The 22947-nt window shown below is 42.1% G+C and overlaps 1 protein-coding gene across 1 annotated transcript in view; it reads right to left on the bottom strand.

Annotated features, from left to right (window-relative positions):
- DSCAM (DS cell adhesion molecule) overlaps positions 1 to 22947 on the bottom strand; it is a 377225-nt gene that overhangs the window by 139287 nt on the left and 214991 nt on the right. The window contains exons 4-10 of the mRNA XM_044441999.1: positions 17415 to 17561; positions 13781 to 14059; positions 11752 to 12027; positions 6734 to 7030; positions 5466 to 5741; positions 4444 to 4722; positions 255 to 374 (exon numbers count right to left, since the gene is read on the bottom strand). Coding sequence (XP_044297934.1) covers positions 255 to 374; positions 4444 to 4722; positions 5466 to 5741; positions 6734 to 7030; positions 11752 to 12027; positions 13781 to 14059; positions 17415 to 17561 — 1674 coding nt within the window. The remainder of the gene's footprint in view (positions 1 to 254; positions 375 to 4443; positions 4723 to 5465; positions 5742 to 6733; positions 7031 to 11751; positions 12028 to 13780; positions 14060 to 17414; positions 17562 to 22947) is intronic.

The raw sequence follows: 22947 nt of genomic DNA, 5'->3' as shown, positions 1-22947 counted from the left end.
GGTTAATTCCTGGGAAGAAGGAAATGAATGGTCCACTCATGGATAGCCCATCTTTATGGTCCTTTTGGTGAACCCAGTCTGTATATTAGTATCACACTGAAGCCTCTAATGAGAAATACCAATTGCACTACAATGAGTAACATATCTCCACACAATTATGGGATGAAGGGAAAGAACTGGTGCTACTTAAATCAATGCCTTTCAATCACAGTACTAAATCTTCCATAGAAGAAATTATTTCAGGGGGAAAATACCTTTGGAGTATTTCCAGACAATTGTAGGGACAGGATATCCTTCTGCAGAGCAGTTGAGGATCACAGCTTTTCCATAAATTCCATCCTGATCACTTGGTTGAACCACAAATCTGGGAGGAACTGGGCAAGAACAAAGAGAAGACAAAGAATCATGATTTAAATAGACAATAAGTTCTAGGAATTACAGAGTCTTCAGCAAGAACTTGGACTGGTAAAAACTGGAGTAACTTTAAATGGGCAAAATATTGGGTGGACTATGAACACTTGACTTGAAAAGTCCACTCACTTGTGAGGCTCACTGAGTAAACTCTGGTCAGCTCACACAGTTGATAGGCAGCTAAAAAGACCATCCAACCATGATGTTATGCTGAAAATCTTGAAAGTGGAAATTTCCCATAGTTTTTAACCATGATGTTTTGCAAATGAGTCTGAAAGTTATAGAGCCTAAATGCTAATGCCTATGCACCCAACAGGATAAACAATACTCATATAAGGGCAGAATCATAAATGATGTCCAAACGTGACAGGCTCCAACAGCTCTGACATTGTTACAGTCTCCCTGCTGGATAGCAAAGAATATACAGAGGCCCATTTAAAGTGCACCAATCAATGTTTTAAAAGTGCCACTAATGAGCTCAATTCTCTCAAAGCTTCATTGCACCCTTGATCCTTCCCCCTGAGATAGCTTAAAACTTATAAAAGCTGACTTTATAAATGGAAGATGCTATGGCAGTCACTGGACTGAAGCTGCATCCCAACAATCAATTGTACAGCTCTGCAACAAAATGATACAAGTTCCCCAAATGAATGCATTTAAGAAAACGTAAAGGGCAGTCATGAGTAGGACAGCTTGCTCTCGCTCTCACACACTCTCTCTCTGTAGCAACAAGCACTTTGGTCCTACCAATTTTCATCCTTCCACATGTGGTTAGCACAGATGTATTGGGAATACATACTTTACATTTCGTTTCAACATGTATTGACTTTTCAGATCATAAATAGAAACTTATGGTTCAAGTGAATGTGGGATCGGGCATCTCTTTGTAGCTGATATTCTAAAATAAGTCACAGTGAGTAATGAGACAATTGTCTCAACAGAATTAAGATGAGAGGCTTACATTTTAAATGACTGAACTCACAAGGTCCTTAAAGATCAATATGATAACTAATGAATTTCAGGCTTTAACTAAGATGTAAAGGCTAAGACAAGCAGATAAAACATAGAGTGGTTCAGATGCTTTCTGATCTTCATCTAAAATCTGCATTTCGTCTGAAATATCATACACAACAGAGAGCTTACTATAATCTGATTAGCTCAGAAAATGTACCCTAAGATGCAATTCTGTACAAGTTTAGACAGACTGGGACATGCTGGAGTCTTTTGTGTGTCCAAACTTGCTGAGCTCTACATGTGATAATAAAGATGCATGGACAGACCTTTTGCACATGAAAACAGCCTCTTTAATTTCAGTGGAGAGAGCAAGTTCATATGTGGATAGTGTGCCTGCTTATTTGCAACCTCCTTTGAAATTAGTGGGCCAAGACCTGGGGCAAACGCTGGAAAGGGTTTCTGTACAAATGCAACTCTGTAGGATCACAAGAAAGCAGCGAACAAATGTTTGCAATATCATAGCACCAGCATATGTGTTTTGTTTGTATTTTCTACTTGCATAATTCCCTGAGACTGAATAATTGTCAGCGCTCCTGAATCCACATCCCTGGTGGGCCACTGGAATGATTAAAGCATGCAACTAAGTGACTGGATCTCAGTCACAGCATTTCAGGGGGTCTCCCCACAATAAAATATTTGTACTTTGTATTTAGGTGCTGCTCTTTAAAAGGATGAAAGAAATGTAATCATCCAAAGATCCACTGATGTGTTAATGAATGAAATCATTAAACCATGTAGGTTCACCATTATTAAATTTGGTCATCACACCTATGGGGAAACATTCTGCTGTGAAGACTTCCATTAAGAAACTCATCTATCAAGTTGTGCACAGAGAATTATGCAGTCTACGCTGATGCAATGGCAATGCTAAATAAAGAGTGTGCACATCTCACAGAAGTGCGCTTCATTGCTGCCCTAGAAATAGTAGCAAGGAAACACCATTGCCTCCCCCGCAACCCCCAACCATTTGTCATCTTTTCTTTCGCAAAACACACTGGACTCCATAGGTTGCTGCAATACTCAAGAGTCTGGGACTCTCTTCATTGGGCACTTACTTATTTAGACAATACAGGATACCCAAGATGTGCACAATGAAAAGCACTTCCTTCCAAGTGGCATATCATGGAAGAAACATGTGTATTCCCATTCTGAGGCTGCATCTGTCTTTACACTAGAAACTGGTCCCAAGAAATAGGCTGCTACTAGGTCTGGCCCTGAAATGAGCCTGGGAGAATCCCATGCTCAGTTCGTAGAGCCCTCCCTGCTTACTTCCATCAGGAGTTCCTCTCCACGTACTGGTGCTACTGTGTGACTCTCACTCACCCACTGTGGAAAGTGCCCTCCCAGCAGACTGGCAAGCAGGGGTCCTTGGAGGAGCAGCCCCCCCCCCTCTACAGCTCTTGCTCTGAGCCCTCCGCTGGTGCAAGAGGATGGATGCACAGGTTCTCTGGAGGGGCTGCCCATCTACTTGCCTGCCTGGTCTCTCACTCAGGAGATGAGGTGGATGGGAAGTCTCTCCAAAATGCTCCATCAGATGCCCAAAGGAGCAGCATACCTCTCTGGAGAGGTAGTCCTTTGCTCTGGGAAAGTCTACCAGGTGGAGCTCAGGCAGGCAGCCTCACAGAGAGACATCCAGGCCCAGAGGCTGTGCTCTGGGGGGTGTTCTCAAAGGCTGTCTCCAGGGCCAACTCACAAGGATCCCAAAAGCTCAGTATCTGGGCCTGGGTGCCTTGCTAGGGAAGGGAGAGGATGTGGCGGCGGCAGCTGCTGTGTGTTGGGGCATGGTGGTGTGCTGCTGCATCACTTCCAAGAAAGAGCCATGGTCCAAGAGCTGCCCCCTGAATGGCCTTTGCCGTCTCAGTCACAGAGCCATTCCTTCCTACTGGGTAAGTGCAAAGCAAAGGGAAAACTCAAGGGTCAACGGTGTTTTTAATGATCTTTTTGTAATCTTGCATTTACAATACTCTGCTTTACACATCAGTGAGAAAACTTTGTCCTATTGTATATTTCAGCATCACTTTTTGAATATGTCTATTTTAGGAATTGTCTCTAACTGATAGGAATCTGTATTGTCTCTAAGAGAAAAGAAAAGTGTATTAAAATTCTATGCAAATTAGTTCTTAGCACCTCAGACAAGAGGGGCAGGATCCAGGGACAGAATGCTTACACCTGCACAACTGCCTTCTGGCCAGTTGCTCTGGTGGTGCCCAAGAATAGCAAACAATTAGCACCTGCATCAAATATATTGTTACAGTGACACAGAGCATTAGATGCTGTGTCTAGTTGCCAAAGTTCAAGACTGCTGGCACTTCTAAGCCTTGGCAAGGAAGCTGATTGGCACCAATAAAACAAAGAGCCTAAACTTACTTTCAGCGTGGAAGTGGCTTGATACATACTGCCACTCTTAGTAACCACTGGTGCCCTAGATTCATGTTTGTTGGGCAGGGTGTATGCATTCAAATATGATAAGAAGACATGGAGGGCACAATAGGAGCCATGGCCACCTTCATAGGAAGCCAGAAAAGATGAAAGAGATATTAGAGGCTTCATGCAGAGGCTTTGTGAACCTGATTCTTGGGCAACCCACAGAGGAACACCACTGCAGCAGCATCAATTTGCACCCAAAGGCAGACAAACCTAATATGTGAATGAGTGATTTCCAGAAGACAAGCCAAGACAGAAGCATCCCCTCGCTGGCAAAGGTTGTTCACCAATTTGCATGATTTTTCTGTTCTAAATTTAAATTCAATAAATTCAGGACTAAAGCATCATGAAAAATAATCTCACAAGTCATGAATCCAAAATTTCATCTGCATATGTGCAGCTTCCAGCTTTTTTGGTTGTTGATTAAGTTCACTTGCAACTTGTACAGGCAAAAGAAAAGGCTTGTGTTTTAATGTATGCGCCTTATGCATCTAAGTATGCCACTGGTTTAAATCTCCCAATGAACAGTTGCAATTTGAAAACACATGGACTTCTATCTCATTCTCACCCTTCAGATTAGTTTTATCTACCTACCTCTCACAATTAATTGGCTTTGGTGCTCCACAGCTGCTGCATCATTTCGAGCTATACAGGTATAATTCCCATTGTGCATGAGGGAAAGATTAGAAATCCTTAAGGAGCTGGTGAAGTCAATATTGTCAATGGTCACCCCAAGACTGGCTGGGATTGGCCTGCCATCCTTCTGCCAGGTGATTGTGATGGGCAAATCCCCTGAGACCACAACACATGGAATGAAGACTCTCTGTCCAATGGAGAACCTCGGGAATTCAAAGGGCTGGATAAAAGGTGGCACTGAAAGAAAACGGAGGAAGGGCCATTAGCCATGGAGTTGTGAGAGGTCTTAACATTCCTGAAAACTGTTGGAGTAATGATTTCATCAGAGAGAGCTGGTTTGTAAAAGGGTGAGGCCCAGAACAGTAAGAAACAGGTGGTAGTATCTTTAATTCAAATGTTACAATTTCCAAACTTCTAATATTAAGGTGCTACTTTAGAGGTACTGAAGCCTTTCAAAGCAGGATTTTAGTATCTTCATTTCTCTTGAGGTTGAGAATGAAGATATCTTCCATAAAAAGCTAAAAAGAATAATAGATTCGGGTATAAGACAATTGTGGGATCATTAAGACTGCTCAGTAATTCAATAATGGAGCAAGGAAGGAAGGAAAGAAGGAACAAACTCAACCAATGTAGGGGCACCTGAAAAAGCCCCCCAATCCTCCAAGGCCTGATAAATCCTCAGTTTTCTCTGTACATGACGCATTTAACCTGATGTGTTCCCAGAAATAGTCGTAGCTTCTGAACTTCTGCAGTGAGTTTTTTTTTTTAAAACAGTTATGAGTAGAAGTTGTTGCTTGGATCCTTAGATTATGTCTGCGGTTGTGTACCCAGGGAGCATTGTGGAACTCTTCACAGACCAATACATTGAACTGTCTTCCATGATCTACAAAGCATGGGCTATAGCTTGTGGCACCTACAGGCACAGCCGTACAAATGGCGTGATTTCTGCAAGCGTGCTTGCCATTCCATGTATGCTTTACCTTTGACTGTCACATGCACACTCTGGCTGGTAGACAGCTGGGGCTGAACCAGAACATTGCATGTATATTCTCCCTCGTCCACTTCCTTCTGCACATCTGAGAGTTTCAGTGTTCCATTGTTTTCAAACGCTACTTGACGATGGTTGAAAGGAAGCAGGTTAGAATCCTTGTACCACTTGATTGAGTAATATGGATAACCAATGACACGACAGTGAATGAAGGTATCCCGCCCTGCTATTGCTGTGATATTTTTCATTGGTCGAATGCTTGCTGGACCTGTGAAGTAAAATGAAACTCTTGAAAATAATTTAAGGGTGTATTTAATACAGGAAATGTTAAGTTCTTCTAAATATATCATTTGTTTAGATATTGGAAATCAGTCTGTGACAGGATTTTCATTTTCATTTTTACTTCAAACAGGAATTTAAGGGGGTCTATCTAACCATTTTGTATTTTCTAGTTTCCCTTCCTTAGTGTCATACTCACCAAATGCATTGGACTACAATCCCCATAATCCTCAACCAAGATGTCCAGTCTGGCAGGGGATACTGGGAGCTGTAGTTCAACACATCAGGCAGCTCCAGGCGGGGAAAGGCTGCACCAGCCTTGGAACACATATGCTAATTAACTGTTCTTCTATGTACTTCCACCAATGGAACACCAATGTGATAAGAATCTGTGCAGAATTATCCATTAACGGCCGGTAAAGGTTTAATTAATGCCAGATTTGGGGATGGCAGGGGTATAACTTGACTGAATCAGAAGTCTAGCTTCCATGAAATCTCTGAGAAAGTGAATATTTACATTGATTCATGCATCTGTCAGCTGATCAGTATTATGCTACATAGAACTACAAATATAAGCTCCAATATTATATACATAGTAGATATCTGCACTGAACGCAGGATCTCCAAAGGAAGAACAAGACTGTCAAGTAAAATGAAAATCGCATCTACACATGTTGGTGGTGGCAGAAAAGTTGAACTATTAGTACAGTTAACAACTATGTAACAGACTGGCAGCATAATCCTGTACATATTTACTTAGAAATAGGTCCTGAGAGTGGTACTCACTCCCACAAAAAATGTTCTTACAATTGCAGCTTGGGTTAATCTATTATACTTTCTATTTTGCAGATAAAAAATTGAGATAGCATTAAAAATTAAAACCATTCTTTGTGTTCCATGGCAAAGCTCATAGCCTCTTCTTCTTTTCTACAACGAGGTTTAGTTTGTTGTTTTGTTTGGAGGAGCTGATTTGACAAGCACCTCTTACGTTTATTCGAGCCTGGTACGGGACGACTCCAGCAGAGTTGTTGGCAGTGCAACGATAGACTCCACCATCCCGGACCTGAGTGCTGGAGATATTCAGGTAGCTGACCACATTCCCTTCAGAGGTGATGATCTGGCTGATCCGGTGGTTGCCATCTTTGATGACAGGATCTTCGTCTAATGTCCATGTGATTGTTGGGAGAGGAGTGCCCTTCACATTGCACACCAAAGAAACACCTTCTCCTGGACTCACCACCTTCTCACTGAAGGCAGAAATTATTTTGGGAGTTCCATCTGTAGAAGAGAATGATTCTAAGTGAATGGGGATGCACATATAGGAAATGCAATAGATAAGCATTTTGAGAGGGAAACCCACTAAACCTGCATGGTTCAGGACCATTCAACTATATGGAGCATTTTTCCAAGGTTTCAATGTACTTTTTCTTTTTAATTAAATTGGAAAGAGGGAACGGATCAAGGATAACATGGATACTTACAAACGTCCATCCTGCTCTGCTCCCCTCTCCTACTACACCTGTTGCTCAGCCCGATCGCTCTTCCTTTCTTTCTTCACCTAACTTGATCTATGATAAACCTGCTACCCATCTGGTAACTGACACAGTGAAGAGAATTGGTTTGAGTGGGGAGGGGACAAGGGTTTAAAATGCGTACGCTATGTGACAAGATCAGGCTACAACACGTCCTATCTCAACCTAAGCCTTATGAAATGTTCAAAAACTGAGGTGAGAAAACACATGAGGAGGAGAAGCAAGCCACTCCAGTCCATCACCTTCTCAGCTAGAAGAGTGACTTGCTGAAGTCCAAACCTTTCTCTGGCTCTCCATACAGTTTGGAAGTCTGGAACTATGGCAGGTGGAGACCTAAATAACTCTTTCTTTAGTATAATTGTACAGCCTCCTACCTGACCCTTTGCTCCACCTGGAGCAAACGCAATCCCATTCCAGTGAGTGTTTTGAAGCGTGCCTCTTTTAAACTGCTTCTTAACCTGCCAATGCCATTTTAGGTGGTCATATCATGGTATTATAGGGATCTTTGCTATTTTTATCATTCTGTAGAGTGGTTGTTTCAATTATGAGTTTTATTCATTAGTGAAGCAGAGTATAATTTTTTAAAAACCAATAAAATCCCTCTCAGTTAAGAGTACTAAACATGTGAAGGGACTTCCAAGAAAAGGTCCAGTTAGCCTTGCCTAGCCTTAGCTGTTGATACATGTATCAGTTATACCCCTGGACAATGTACTATTGTCACCAGTATGATGGAGAACTAGTATCTTCTAATATGTGTGAGGGCACAAGCCATGGTTGACCAGTCTCCTTATCTCCAGGGAGGGAGACCTTTGCATGCACAGCTGTATGTACACAGAGCCTTTTCTGACTGACATCAGTCATGCATCTGCTGGCAGTGCAGCTGGAATGCACATCTTTGTCTAAGACAGTCTTCCCCAACCTTGTGCCTTTCAGCCATGTTTGGGCTGCAACACCCAAAATTCCCAGTCAAGGGCCCTGCTGCATGAGAATTCTGGGAGCTGCGGTCCAAATGCTGGGAATTCTGGGAGTTGCGGTCCAAATGTAGGGATAGCTGGAGATAGGGGTAGCTGGACATATCCAAGCCCTGCAGACGCCAAACAACTGAAACAAGCTTATATCATACTGCCCTTTTTCGATTGGTACAGTAGCAGTGGATGCAGTGACTATGAACAAGTAGTACTTTGGATGTAGGGGAACTTACATAAAAGGTGATCAAGTATACAAACTGTTGCGAGAGGTCTGGGAAATCAAATGTGTACAGAGCTCTGCGTGAACTCTTGTGCACACACACACATCTACTTGTTGTACCAACAGCTAGCAGAAAAGACCAAAACAGGGGACCAGATGTGCAAAAGTTCTTCAAGCCTTAAAAGCCTTTCAGAATCCTGCATGTTTAAACCAGGCGAAAATTGCAAGTGCATTTCAGCTGCTATCTCCTTTAGGCAGCACTTTAAAGTTCAGGCAGGATTTCCATATAATTGGGATCGGAAAATGCAAAGATCTTAATATAGCTCACAATCTGCCCAAAGGATCTCCTTAGTGCCTGTCGTATGCACTGAAAGCTTGCTAAGCATGGATTGTATTGAAAGCATAACTATGGTCAACCAATCAGGACAGCTGTTTCAAGAAAAGTATTTCCCTTAGGAAAAGCAAAATCCAAGCCCCCTTCCCCCAGCTTAGATATCTAGGGAAGCACACACTTTAATTCCGCTGGTGATCTAATGCAAAAGGACAGAAGTTGACATCTATCAATAACTTCAAATAATCTTTGAATACTCAGGCACATTCTGTATATCCTGTGGATGCTCACACCAACTGCTCACTAATGGACTTGCGTGAGCTCTGCTTTCTTTCAGCTCAGCTCAGGGATATGCTGAAGTTACAGATCTTGCTAAGCTGAAGTGGCACTCAGCTCGCAAGCACTGCACATCAACAGCAGAGAGATGGAGTGCTCCACCTGCTCTGTGTCATGCTCTGCAAGGGGCGTCACTGTTTTGGCATTTGCTGTGCACTGAAACACACAAATGTGCCAGCAGAAGTGTTTGGTGGGATTCATCAATCCATCTATTCTCTTTCTTTTCCATTCTCACTTGACTCTCAGATATGAGACAGTATTATATTAAAAACTTTGCATGTGTGCCCACAAAGTCAGAACACTTCCCACCATTTCCCTCTGCATTAACACTGCCATCTCTCAGAAGACAAGAAGCAACATCCTTTTTTATCTTGAATGGAAGCTGACACACAACCAATAAATCAGGGAATGTGCTCACTCTGCACCTCTGCCTGCCCCTACCCCCTTTTTAAATTCAAGTGACAGGCTTTTTGGAGATGAAAGCAGACATTATTTTCCCAGTGAGACCCGAGTGTCTTTGAAATCCTTCCTGCTGTCGTTCTCTGATAACCTGCACTCTCTCGGCATCATTATAGATTATCAATATGCTCTTTAGGCCTTCTTAGTCACAGGAGATGGTTGCCGAGGTAACTAGGTCCAGGCTGGTAATCGCTTCTTGTTCTTTTTTCCTCCTATGACTACTCCAAAAATTGTGGCCGAGCCAGGCCTGTGCTTTGGCCTCATTAGTTCTAGAAAAATTGATTGCTTCCCTTACTTAATTATTAGGTGGACCATAGCCTCAGTTACTCTCTGTGTCTGCCATAGCTTCAGCAGGCTTCCAGTATAAACAGAAAGGCAACAGTGAGGATGCAACACATGTAACAGAACACAGGAACTTCTTTCTTCTTGCATTGTAAGAGGCTGCATATTTGTAAAGGGGGGCATTGAGTTGTTGTTGTGCAAAAATGAGAAAACATTCCAGCCTTTATTTCTCGAAGAGAAATGTACAAGATGTTTATTTCAAATTGTTAAATATCAGAAATTGTCCCATTCATACCTCCTGAATGCAAGTTTATTTTTCAGGCAAAGCTTGCATATTCCAGAACCTGCAATTGTGCTTGCAAAAAGCATTCATTAGAAAAAAATATGCACTTAGAAATTGTGCTTTTGGAGGGGAAAAAAAGCATTGCCACACTTTGGTCAATGGGGCAAAGCACACGCCCTTTCATAACATGCACACCCAAATGCACACTCTCCTCATTCAAATGATAAAATGCTTGTATTCAGGAATAGGAACAAACTGAGATGAAACTCTGAGAACCAAGTTCAAGCCTTGATGATTCTCAGATCCCTGACAAATACTCAGATGTTTCTGGTTTTATTCCATCTGTGTGTCAAGGCTGGCTTTGCTATTGAACAACCCCAAATGGCAGCCATAGGAAGTTGCCTGAATATGCACCTTTTCATGATCAGAGACATTCTCCCTTGCCAACAGGTAGAGCAGGAAGGCAACTGCAGCTTTTGGAGAGGAGTGAGGCACTAGAGGCTGAAATCATTATCGGCCTGTCCTGTTGGCACCATGTCTCTGCTGTGTCATGTCACATCTTCATCTGCTGCTGTACCATAGCATCCACTTAGCACTCCTACTCAAAGCAAGTGTGTAGGCTGGAGGAGGAGGAAGGAACACACTCCTTTCCTCCAGCCAACCATTCCACCAAAATGCTGCACGTTTCTGCAGGGTAGCGATCATACCTCCCACGGTGCCACTAGTCATTTCTATACCTGAGAGAGACACCCAACCGTTCATCCTCTTATTGCCTGTCTCTAGAAACACATATGGTCCAAAAGGGAAACATTGTGAAATGTTTGTGAAGTAATTGTAAAGGGGATACACATTTAAAAGAAGAGTGAACTGTGTATGTATACCTTATGGGGTAATGCTACTAAAACCCCAAATATCCATTTTTCAAAAAAATTGTCCTGCTGCTTAGTGCCCTAAATAGGAAGCAATCCTATGCACACTTACCTGGGATGAAGTCTAGTGAACAGAACAGGACTTACTTACATGTCTAGGCTTAAGTGGTTAGTCAGCTCTGAAGATGTGAAAGAGAAAACTAACTCACACCTTCTGGCTGCCCATCAACAGTAACTGGTCAGAGCCATGTGTCTCTCATTCCCACATGTCTCTCCTCCCAGAATTACTAAGTCCAATTTTGTGTGCTGGGCTGCTGGTACCAAGCCAGTGAAGAACTACAGAAAACTTTCCCTGCCTTGCCTGCTGTCCTGAGTACACCTCCCGAATGAAAAGCTGATGGACAAGAAATGAGTAAATATACCTATTCTGTACATTTCTGCCTTCTTGTCTATCTATTCTAGCTTTTCATCTACCACTTAAACATATTTAACAGTGTGACAGAGAACATGTCATCCTTGGAACATGATTTTAATAACTGATCACTTCATTTTGAAGGCCAGTTTGATAGCCTTCATCCAGGCACCACATCCTTTGGCTATTGTTCCCTTCCAAAATGTGACCAGAATATAATTATCATGTACATTTATATACAGTATGCTTCAGATGCGTCACATGCTACATTTCTATACAGTGTGGCCTAACACGGACAATGACTGACCTTCTAGCACCACCTGAACATAGTCTTGTGCGGACATCTTGTCCTTGCGTACAAAACACTGGTATGCCCCACCATCGCTTTTGGCCATGCCGTCCATAATAAGGGTCTCATGATTGATTCCAATGATCCTCACATTGTTGCCAGTGTTGATGATTTCACCATTCCGGTACCAGAAGAGTTCATGATCCTCAGTTCCGGTCACACTGCAGGACAAGGACACTTGACTGCCGACACTGCTCTTCACTTTCCGCGGACTAATTGTGGCTTTTAGTGGCTCTAAAGATTCAAGAGAAAAAGGAAACAGATAAAAATGGCCTTTAAAAATAAGAAATGGCACTACCAGGTTAGCCCATGTAGGAAAGATGGCATGGCACACAGAGGGAGATGATCTAAACACCCAGAGGACATGTACCAAGGACATGTCACAGCCAGCCATGCCTTCCTCCACAAGCCCTTCAGTTTTTTGTGGCACCCGGGGAAAGTGGCTTTGCTTATCTTATCTTATCTTATCTGGTTCCTGTACAAATGGATGGGGGAAGTTACCATTCCATAGCCAGCCTAATCTGAGATTGCTACTTTCTGACGCCATGGCTCAGATGAACATCAGAAGAAACTTCTAAAAATTCAGAAAATGGAGATGATGGACTCTCAATAGCTAGAGCAGAAAGTGGACAGCCATCTGTCAGGGATGCTTAAGAATTCAGCTTCCCAATATGGATGGGAAATCCTAAAAATGGCTGTATGGCAGAGAGCAGCCCTGGAGTTCACCAGAGGCTTACTGAGTAGCAATTCTTTTCACTCAATGAGAAGAGCAAGGATGCGATTCTTAGCTTCAACCCCGCTTCCATGCTCCCATGACCAGCCCTACTGTGTTTATATACATTATATATAGGAACTCAGATAGGCTTTCTAAGTGATTCAGAACCCTGATCATGCAACTGAATCACGAGTACAGCAGGCTCTGCTCCAGACACCTGCCCTCAAGCATGTGGAGGGTGGTGGGCCATAATAGAGGCGATACGCACACTTGCCTCACATCGTTCTAATTGCACGAAAGAAAGAATGACTATGCGGCATTCAGCAGAGAACTGAGCGAGTCAACTTGGATGGATGAAAGAATTGCATAGTAAAAGATGTCTGTGTCACGCTACAGTCACCTGTCCTGTGTCCTCAGCCATTCACATTTATACTTTTCTTTCTCCTGTTCATGCATTGGATGCAATTGCCACAATTATGATTACTTCATAAAGTGTGAAGCAACTTTTTTGAGGGGTTAGTGTCAGCATTACCACTATCAACAAACAAGGTTTTTTTTGGGGGGGGGGGCATTCAAAATAAAGAATTCAAGGGGAGTAAGGATAAAGTGGAAATTTATGACTGAATCGAACTGCACTTCTTTTTCTCCCCAGGTTTAACATCCTCTTTTATTCATGGTTTCAGTGTGGGAATAATACTATCAGAGGGCTTTTTGTATTTGTAATTCAGGGATTAGGAGTGTTATCAAAGGGGTGGAGACCCTCAGGGCTTGGTGGGCAGGGGGGGGGTGAGGGGGAGGAAGATGGTACTCCTGGCAAGCCAGTGCAGCCTTCTGGCCATGCATCCTTCCCAGGCTCCCATCTGTCCCAAGCGCCAATCCTTTGGTAGTTTCTCAACTTCCCTGCCACTCCCCCTGCCAATTCTGAAAGGCTGAGAAGCCTTTCCTAATAGTTACTGGCGGTAAAATCTCTAGGCTTAATTGGACGATATCTTAGCTCTACCCCCTTTGCCTTTGCTCTAGCCACCACTCAGATAAGCCCACCCCTGTGATTTGGCCCTGACTGAAAGTTTTGACAGCCTTGCTATACTCACTGACCTGGGAAATGAGCTCAGTGGGCAATATTTTGAGTAGGGATGCATGAGATTGCTTTGTGGGCCACCCATGTTTTCCCTCCTCCACAAAAGCAGCATTCTGCACGTGCATTCCATATAACCACGTTCAGAACGGCTGTGTCCCTACGCGATACATTCCGGCACTCTGTGATCTACTTACGTTTTACGTGCAAGCGGCCTATCACCTCAGCTGTACCATAATTGTTCCACACTTCACACACATAGCGGCCTGAGTCTGACGGGCGCGTGTTCTCGATGAGCAGGCCCATCGCTGTTGGGCGGAACCTGCCGTCAGGCTCCCAGGGCACATTGTCCTTCAGCCAGCGGTACTTCGGTGCCGGGTGCCCAGATGCTTTGCAAGGCAGCTCCACCCGTTGCCCTGCCACGGCTTTGCGGTGTTCAAAACCATCCAGAATAGATGGGGCCGAGTTTGCTGGGTCTGGAAAGGAGTGGAGACACCTCTTAGGACTGCCATCTTTGGTTCATTGTCCAGTTAGATGAATGCTTACACGAACATATATGGAAACATATATGAACATGGTTATAAGGCTATGATACCTAGCACTAGAAAAATGCATAAGAGGAATAACAACTTTGGTTACAAGTGCCAGGAATCTACTTTCGTACCTAGTCCTTATGTATCAAGGAAGTATTAATATTAATATTAATAACAATTCTTAGATTAAGACAGTAGAGAAAGTAAAAGGAACTACTTTACTGTTTACAGACACAAAGATTATACTGTACATGGAAATACAATTTATGTATTAATATCTAATGTAATATGAAGTTGAACACTGTAGAATAATATCTAATGTAATATGAAGCTGAGCATTGTACAATATAACTTTACTTTAAAATCAAATGAAATCAAATTGAATTGAAACTTTAAAATAATTTTAAAAGATGCCACTTAATTAGGTGGCCATTAAGGAACTTACACAAACCATGAGTGGCATTCTAAGACAGACCCTCCTCATTGCCCCACACACAGGAAGTCATGCCTGGGTTCACACATTCAGGCAACAGCAGTGAACTGCAGCCCAGCTCCTGGGGTGATTCCAGACAAGGCTTTCCTTGAACCCCTGAATCGTGCTTTGTACAACTCAGAAGCACAGGAGAAGGCCAGGAATGATCCCTCACTGCTTTTGCCAGTAGCAGTCGCAGAAGGAGGTTATTCTGACTGTGGGCCATACAGATGCCCAAGGTATCACTGAGCTGCAACACAGTATTAACTGTGGGGATGACTCTTCTCCTCAGCCACATTTGAAGAGAACTGAAGCTCATATCTGCTGTCCTTTGATTTAGGGAGAAAGCAGGAGGCCTCACCTCAGACATAATCCTGAAGATGATCATGGAGGTCTTCTGAAAAGGCATTCCTGGTAGTGCCACATGAGTTGGAGAAATGCTTGGGAATCACACGGAGTGTAGTGTGTTGCTTCCCATTGTAATGGAAAGCTGTTCCAACAAGTCACCAGTGTCTGCTGAAAACTGTTCTCTTTAGGCAAGCATTTCCTGACCAATGACTAAATTTTAGCTGCTGTTTTATTGGTGTCTGTGCAGACCACTGCTCCAAGATAGATAGAGCCAGTGCGGTGTAGTGGTTAAACTGATGCACTGGGACTGAGCTGATCTGGGTTCTAGTCCCCACTCAGCCATGGAGCCAGCTGGGTGACTTTGGGCCAGTCACAGACTCTCAGCCCAACCTGCCTCACAGGGTTTTCAATTTTCGATTTATATCCTGCCTTTTTCCTACAAAGAGCTCAAGGCAGCTTACATCTCCTCCTCCATCTTATCCTCACAACAACAACCCTCTGAGGTGGGTTGGGTTCTTGTGGGGTAAGAATGGGAGCAGCAGGAGGAGTTTTATGTAAGCCACTCTGAGTTCTTTGTAAGAAAAAAGGTGGGAAATAGATCTAATAAATATATAAATAAATAACTTTTTGTGCAGAGTGGTTTTTAAATCTTGTAATAATAATGCCTCCCAAGCTCAGCATGATGTCAGAGATAAGTCATGGCTAGGTTCCCAATGACCATAAATATTGGCTGAGTATTAAGACATAATATAATTCTCTCTATATATACACACACACAGAGAGAAATCAAATGATAACAATGTGCAGTAGATTAGCATATACATTTAGACTTATAGAATTTATAAACAATCCTTACATATTTTGTTTTGCTTGTTGAGAACAATAAATGGCTTTGGATATTTCAGCCGTTTTGCTTGCAATCAAATAGGGTCCATTTTTAAAAAAGAATGTTCATTTAAAACTGTCCATGCATTAAGTCCTCCAGCAAGCAACACTTTCTTTAGCTTGTTAGGGGCAGAGAAACCCTATGACCCCGGACAGCATCTGGAGGCCACAGGATTGTTTGGATTCCTAATTCTAGCCTTGGACATATGCACCAGCATGCAGATCTGCCTCCCCAAACACTCGCAGCTGGCATGGAAAGTACCACATGAGCCCTGGGTAGGGGCTTAATGGACATTCTGGATGGGTGGGGAGAAGGCTGGCACTGCCAGGAAATAATATATCCCAGCAACACCTCCTCCTTTCCCCTTCCAAAGTGCCACACTCACAGAGCCAAAATTGGCTGTCTATCTGTTTGGCCTCTGCACTCCTCCTGCTCTGCATAGGACGACTGCAATCCTCTGTGTTTGGAGGGTTCGGGGCATCCCCATGGGACTGGACTGCCAGTGAATTTTATGGCTTTGGTCTTACAGTATTGCTTTTCTGTTCCCATTATAAGCCACTTTGCATTTCTTATTTGGAAAAACAGATAGCTGTAAGCCTTGAAGTAAACCAACAAAAATAAAATGCATTATTATTGTTGTTGCTGCATTTTTATCCTACCTTTTTCCTCTTGAAAGGAACCCAAGATAGTTTACATTTTATCATCACAACAACCACCCCATGAGGTAGGTTAGGGTGAGAGTCCATGACTGGCCCAAACCCACCCAAGCTGCGACTAGAAGCCAGATCTCCCAGATTCCCAGCCTGGCACTCTGACCACCACCCCATGCAGGCTCTCATTGATTTGTCTTCTGCAGTAAAATGGCTTAGATGTTCCATCTGTAGGTAAGTTATCTTGCTCTAGCCCAGCTTCGCTCAAACTGGAGTCCTCCAGATGGGTTGGACTATGACTCCCATCATTCTCCGCCAGACTGCCTATTGGTTCCACTGGCTGGGGTTGGTGAACTGTGTTGTCTAACAGATCTGTGGGAGCAGGGAGGGGTTGTTTGCTGGAGACTAATCTAGCCTCCAGCTTACTCTGTTTCAAGAGAAATGGAGCCACCTTGCCACTGGGCATGGTAAACGACAAAAGCTCCTTACAGCAAACCTTAATTTTAGGATTGCTGCATTCTTGTCTCAGAGAACTTTCCCACGTGTAACAGTTTGAGCAGCCATCTCCACATGCACCTTCCCTTATTTGCAATCAACTCCATGCAGTCACACACCATGAGTACAGCACATCACACTTAAGAAGTGTTTCCAGAAACACATCTCTCTGCTTGACACACACCACCCCGATTTAACTGCTCCTTTGCCACAGTGTCAGTACCTATCATTTCCTGTAATATGTGCCATATTTTACAGATGCCTTGGAAAGTAATGTACATTTCAGCACTTGCAAAACAGATTTGCAGTTCCAAGGATGCCAACCTACAGGCTGAACAGCTATACTAATAGCTATTCAGATATAATACATTTAAGTGAAATGTCTTCCAAGAGGCTAGTATCTGTGTAGACAGAAGCACTTGCAATGCAGTAAGAATAATTCCATACCTGATACAAAAAGTCTAGCACTGTTGCTCTGTCGGGTTTCTCCAGTGTATCTGTGCCGTGTGATACATCGGTAATTATACAATCCATCTTCATTCTGTACATCTATAATATACAAGGCTCCCTTGGATGTGATGAGAAATCTAGATCCTGAAAGACATAAGAACATGTAGAGTTTTATCAATCTGAAACAGGTTTATAATTTTTCTAGCCTGAAAAGTTACACATTGTCAAACACCAAGGATGAACATGGTTGCTGGAGATGATGCTTTTAAAAATTTAAAAGATTAGTATGTTACTACCTATCTTTAATTCAGTTCATTTCCTTAAAAAAGTATAATTTAAAAACAAAAACAAAAATGCATATACTGTATTGTGGAGTTGCTCAAGAAACATATAATTAATTCAGTATTCATCATTGCTGCAGTGCAGATAGCATAAAGATATTTTAAATAAAATGGAAAAGAGAAATGAAATTACTGATTAGATGTGAGTCAGCTGGTGAAAAATACAAAAGCATATTATTTTATCTTAGCATTGAACCCAAGTATGAGCTATATCATAATTATATGGGCTGATCTACATAATTACGTGTGATGATAGGAATAATAAAACAGTATCAGACCACATTGAACTCACTGTTCCCCCCACCCTCCAAAGAAGAAGAAGAAGAAGAAGAAGAAGAAGAAGAAGAAGAAGAAGAAGAAGAGAGAAAAGAAATGCTTGGAATTAGAATGTGAAGGGGATAATGCCAATGAAACTAAAAGTTAAACTTGTTATATAACATTTTCCCCCTTTTTCTCAAAGAGCTTAGAGCAGCATGCATGGAAATTATACAATATGATTCTCACAACAACTGGGTGAGGTAGATAATGCTGAAAGACAGTGAATGACCCATATCCACACAGAATTTTGTGTAGGTGTGGACCTGGATTCCCCAGGCCCAAGTCCCATATACCATTCATTAAACAAGTCTGGAAATATTTGAGGAGGAAGGAACATGACATCTAGCTAGAGCTCTGCAGATGAATGACCTGACTGAAAACAATGTTGCTGTGCAAAGGTTCAGTCTGGTACACGTAAATGGAAAGAGATTGTTGTGGATTGTACCTACTGCTCCTGCCCCGAACCTTCACACATGGGCCTCGAGTAGATCCTACTGCACCTTGAGCCCAATAACACAATCTTTTGCCTTCAAAAAATGGAGTAAGCCACATGAAATCACAGTTTGAAAACAGCATGAATCCATTGCCATGTGATGACGTTAGAGGCTGAGACTGGCCTTGAATCACTCTCTATCCTAAATGTCCCTTGAAGGATGAAAGCACCACCCAGGTATTTTTCTCAACACCTGGACAGCAGCACCAATAGCTCCCACTGTCCTGGAACACACAGCTGGACCAGCTCCCAGGACCAGAGTGTAGGATATTGTGCTGCAACTTTCCACTGATCAGTTTTTATTATTTCAAATTAACCATTGTTTACTTGTTGCCTTTTCTAATAGAACACCTGATGACTGCATGTGTTAAAGCAACACCACCAAGATAGGCACAGTACTGGGCAGGATCAACAACTAAACAATGACAAGCATTATTAAGTTCTGCCCAGGACCCCCACACAGCCCGTAGTTTTCAAAGCTCTCTGCAAGCTATCAGTTCAGAGTTTTGGCAAGAGTGATCTGTCCCTTAGCCACCATCCCACTGGGGGGAAAAGCTGAGGGTATCAGAAACAGAGAAGAAGAGAAAAGAGCCCCAAAGCCATGGCATGCTGGAACCATTTTAGAAACATCTGTGTCAAATCAGCTGCATAGTTGAAATATTCTACACATCAGGAAGAGAAGACTACAGACCTTGCTAGCATAGACTGTCTTGAAAGCTAGGCGTGACAGGTCCAGCTGATAAGAGTTAGTGGAAGTATCATCTGTGGAAATGGCATCTGGTTAAAAGAACCATCTGTTCTTCTGGTTTCTGTCAGCCTAATTTAGATTGTAATAACATAAAACTTTGAGCTAAGTGGAAATCAAATATGATACTTTTAAGCCTTCTGGAGAATAACCTGACCTATATTCAAAGAATAACAACATGACTGCCCAGGCAGAAAAGCTCAGAGTCAAGTAAAATATAGGTAATGCAACAGTCCCCAGAATATTCCCTCTCTCTTTTTTTTTTTTTTACTAATTTTGCTTTTTGAAAATTAATAATCTATGCAAACAATTGGATTGGAGGGTACCTAACCAGAATTTTTCTATGTTATTTGCTATGGACTGTAAATTTTTATTTTAATCTATAGTATTCACAGGCTAATGGATATCATTAAAAAAAACCCTTGCATTTGATCACATTCATTATTACTAATTCATCTGGCTGCTAAGTAGCCATGTTGAAGCAATACTCGGCAATGTTAAAGATAAACAAATGGTGTCGTTAAAAAAGTTCAGCAGAACACAGAAAAAAAGAAAGAAAGAAAGAAAGAAAAAGAAAGAGAACAATAGTCAAGAAATGAAAGGAGTGCAGTAGTTAGAAATTTAGACTTTGGACATCATGCATGCTCAGTGGCAGTGGTGGAGAGGTGGTCCTCTTTAGATGGCAATGGGCATTCCTTTACTTGCTTCAGTGTGTGGGGAATCAGCTCTGCTTGCACTTTAGCGCCCTCCGAAAGGAACCTTGGACTTCTCCTCCAAATTCCTGTCCTGTTGCCACCCTAAGTGAAAGTACGGCTCTTGATACTCCTGCTTTAAACAACTCCCCCCCCCCGCTTGCTCTCGCTCTTAACTGTTCAGCCTTTTGTTGGAGCAATATTATCAAGAGTTCTTCAAGTACATGCCCAAGTATAATTCAAGAGTTCTCACTATCCAGTAATCCTTTGCTTCCCCTGCTTTCTTAGCAACACTCTGTCGTGCTATATCACTTTTGAACCCTCCCCTTCTCAACTTCAGAAGAGTAGGGGCACCAGTGAAGCTCACCAGATCTGAGCCAGGATACAGGTTTTGGGAACTCATCATGCTTAGAAGAGCTCATCTGGCTGACAGACATTGCTATCTGGGAGTGCAAAGCAGAAAAACTTAAGGCTCAGTTGAGACTGGAACTGGCAATTAGAATTGAACTTTCAGAAAAATGTTCTGAGCACTGTAAAGGCATGATTCTGTGCATATTTAGACCAAGAAAGGGAGGGAGGGAGGCCTAGCACTCCTAGTCTGCTCCAGCTAAACATGCATGGGCTTGAGCTCCAGAAATACTTATAACTGCTTTTCTCTCTGTGAGCCCACAGCCCATGAACTCCCCACCTCTCTGACCTGGAGGTTATGGTTGCTGGGCTGGGTAGCCACTAGTCTACTGGTTTATCCCTTCCCACCCTTTTCTCTGCCGATGCATTGGCTGTACTGTTGACTGTTGAGAGACAGAGGTCTTTGTCAATCTGTTCCTTTTCTGTCTCAATCCCTTCTTCCCTCAACTCTGGATGAAACAGGGGAGATTAAATCCAGTTTAGTGAAGAACCCCAAGGCCATAATGGTATAAAAACCAGGTTGGTATAAAAACAAGGCAAACATACATGGTGACATTTGGAATGTATTTTTTGGACAGCTGCTGTTTTCTGCCTTTTCTTCATTGTTACAAAAAGCTAAGAGGCATAAAAGCTTAAATTTATCTAGGGGCAAAAAATGTATCTTTGCTTTTTAAACATTTAGAGTGTATGATGTAGACAAGGTAAGAAACGGTTTTGTTATTGCAGATCAAGAGTGATTAGATGAAATTTGTTTGGAGAATAAAACACTTCCCAAGATCAACAGGATAATAACTACCTCTCCTATCCATGTGGCTTTCTAAATGCTTTTTGAAGGGCAGCACCCAGAATGTTCGACACTTGGGTTTTGTCACACTTGACAAGCTGTCGGTTTTAATGAAAATTCTCTCCATCAGAAATTATGTAGATTTTCCCCTTCTAGTTTTCTGTCATCTTTTCTATCTCACACTTTATGTTTTCAAAGAGGTGGTTGTTCAAGCATTATATAAAATATAGCATCTATTAAGAAAGATAAGGAAAGGTGCCTGCTTTTAAAACTGCAAGCATAAACAGTAACTAATGATGAGAATTGATACAAATGTTGCAAAGCTATTTGTTCATTAATTTATTCACAACATTTATATTCATTCCACCTCAAAATAGATTCCAGAACTGTGAACGGTAAAAGGATAAAAAGAATAAAATGCCATTTTAAAAAAGAATATCAGCAGAAACAAAATTAAAAAAGATGGTCAGTCACAAGGCAGGTGTTCTGAAATCAAGATATTTTCAGGAGGTACTGAAACCGACGCAATGACAGTGCCTCCCTCGCCTTCAGTTGTCAGGAGTGCGCAGAAAAGGGGGCTCTACTCTGAAGACTCTTCTCTGGATGGACTCCAGCCGCTTTTGCCTTTGTCCTCCTCAGCACTGGAAAGTGGGCCCTGTGAGCATCTCCAAAATGAAATGTCCATATACTGACTTGCAGGGGGCCCTAAGTGTTGTATCCCAACAGTTCTGGATAGGGCCAGGTTGGGGAAAGTGTGTCTACATAATACTGACACAAAACGAAGTGACTCACGGTGCTTCTTGAGTCAATCATATGGTTGATTCTTGTCAGTCTGGGAACATGTATTGCACTGCATGATGCCACATGAATACATAGCCGGTTAGTTTGTTCATGTGCTGAATTATTGAGACAAATAAAAATTCAGAGGAAGAACAGTGCTTTTTAAAGTGGGAAATATTTTCAGAGCAGTCACTAAAAATGGTTGAAGGAGGAGAATGCCTTTTTATGATCCCAAGGATGTTCAGTTTTGAAACATGTTAAGTTGCTGAAACATGTTCTTATTGAAGATTAACAAAACTTTCTTTCTTGGTTTCTGTTTCTCATTTTCCAATCTTAAATAAGGTTTGTCCCAAACACTGAGGATTTCTCCAAAGTTCTCATCAGAATGTTCACAACGTTTGCATGTCAAGTCCTACACACTTTTGTGCATATTTCTCCTAATGCAAGCAGTTTGTGTGCACAGTTTTACCAAATATAATATGGGGGTGAGGTGGGGGTTACAAGCAATGTCTGTATATAATGCATTTTGGAATGTTTCTTCTCCCTTATTTAGAGTAATTAGGAATTCTACATACAGCTGCAAAACATGTGATCGTGTTTCTACCTTGTGTTTAATTAGGCGAAAGCTTTATTTTTTTCTTGGTTTCTTATATCTGTTAATTAGGCACCTTTTCGTGTGTCTCTTAGGTACCAGTTAAAAGCTTTCCTGTTTACTCCATTAAAAGCATTACTGTTCATTTGATGCTGTTTGAAATTGCTGCTGTTTCTCTTCCCTCTTTAAGATGACTGCTGAACTGATGTCCTGTCCTTATCATAAAGATACTGTTTTCTTTGTAATAGTGGCATGTTATTGTATTTAGTATACTGTAAACTGCCACAAGCAGTAGGTGGTTAATAGGTGGTATACACAGATAAGTATGTGTTGTGATCCCATATGTTGCCTCATTTTTCTCTCTTGCTTTTCATTGC

This window comes from Varanus komodoensis, unplaced genomic scaffold (genome assembly GCF_004798865.1).
Source record: "Varanus komodoensis strain SLA01 unplaced genomic scaffold, ASM479886v1 scaffold4, whole genome shotgun sequence".
Lineage (NCBI taxonomy): Eukaryota > Metazoa > Chordata > Lepidosauria > Squamata > Varanidae > Varanus > Varanus komodoensis.
This window is presented reverse-complemented; position numbering and strand designations above follow the sequence as displayed.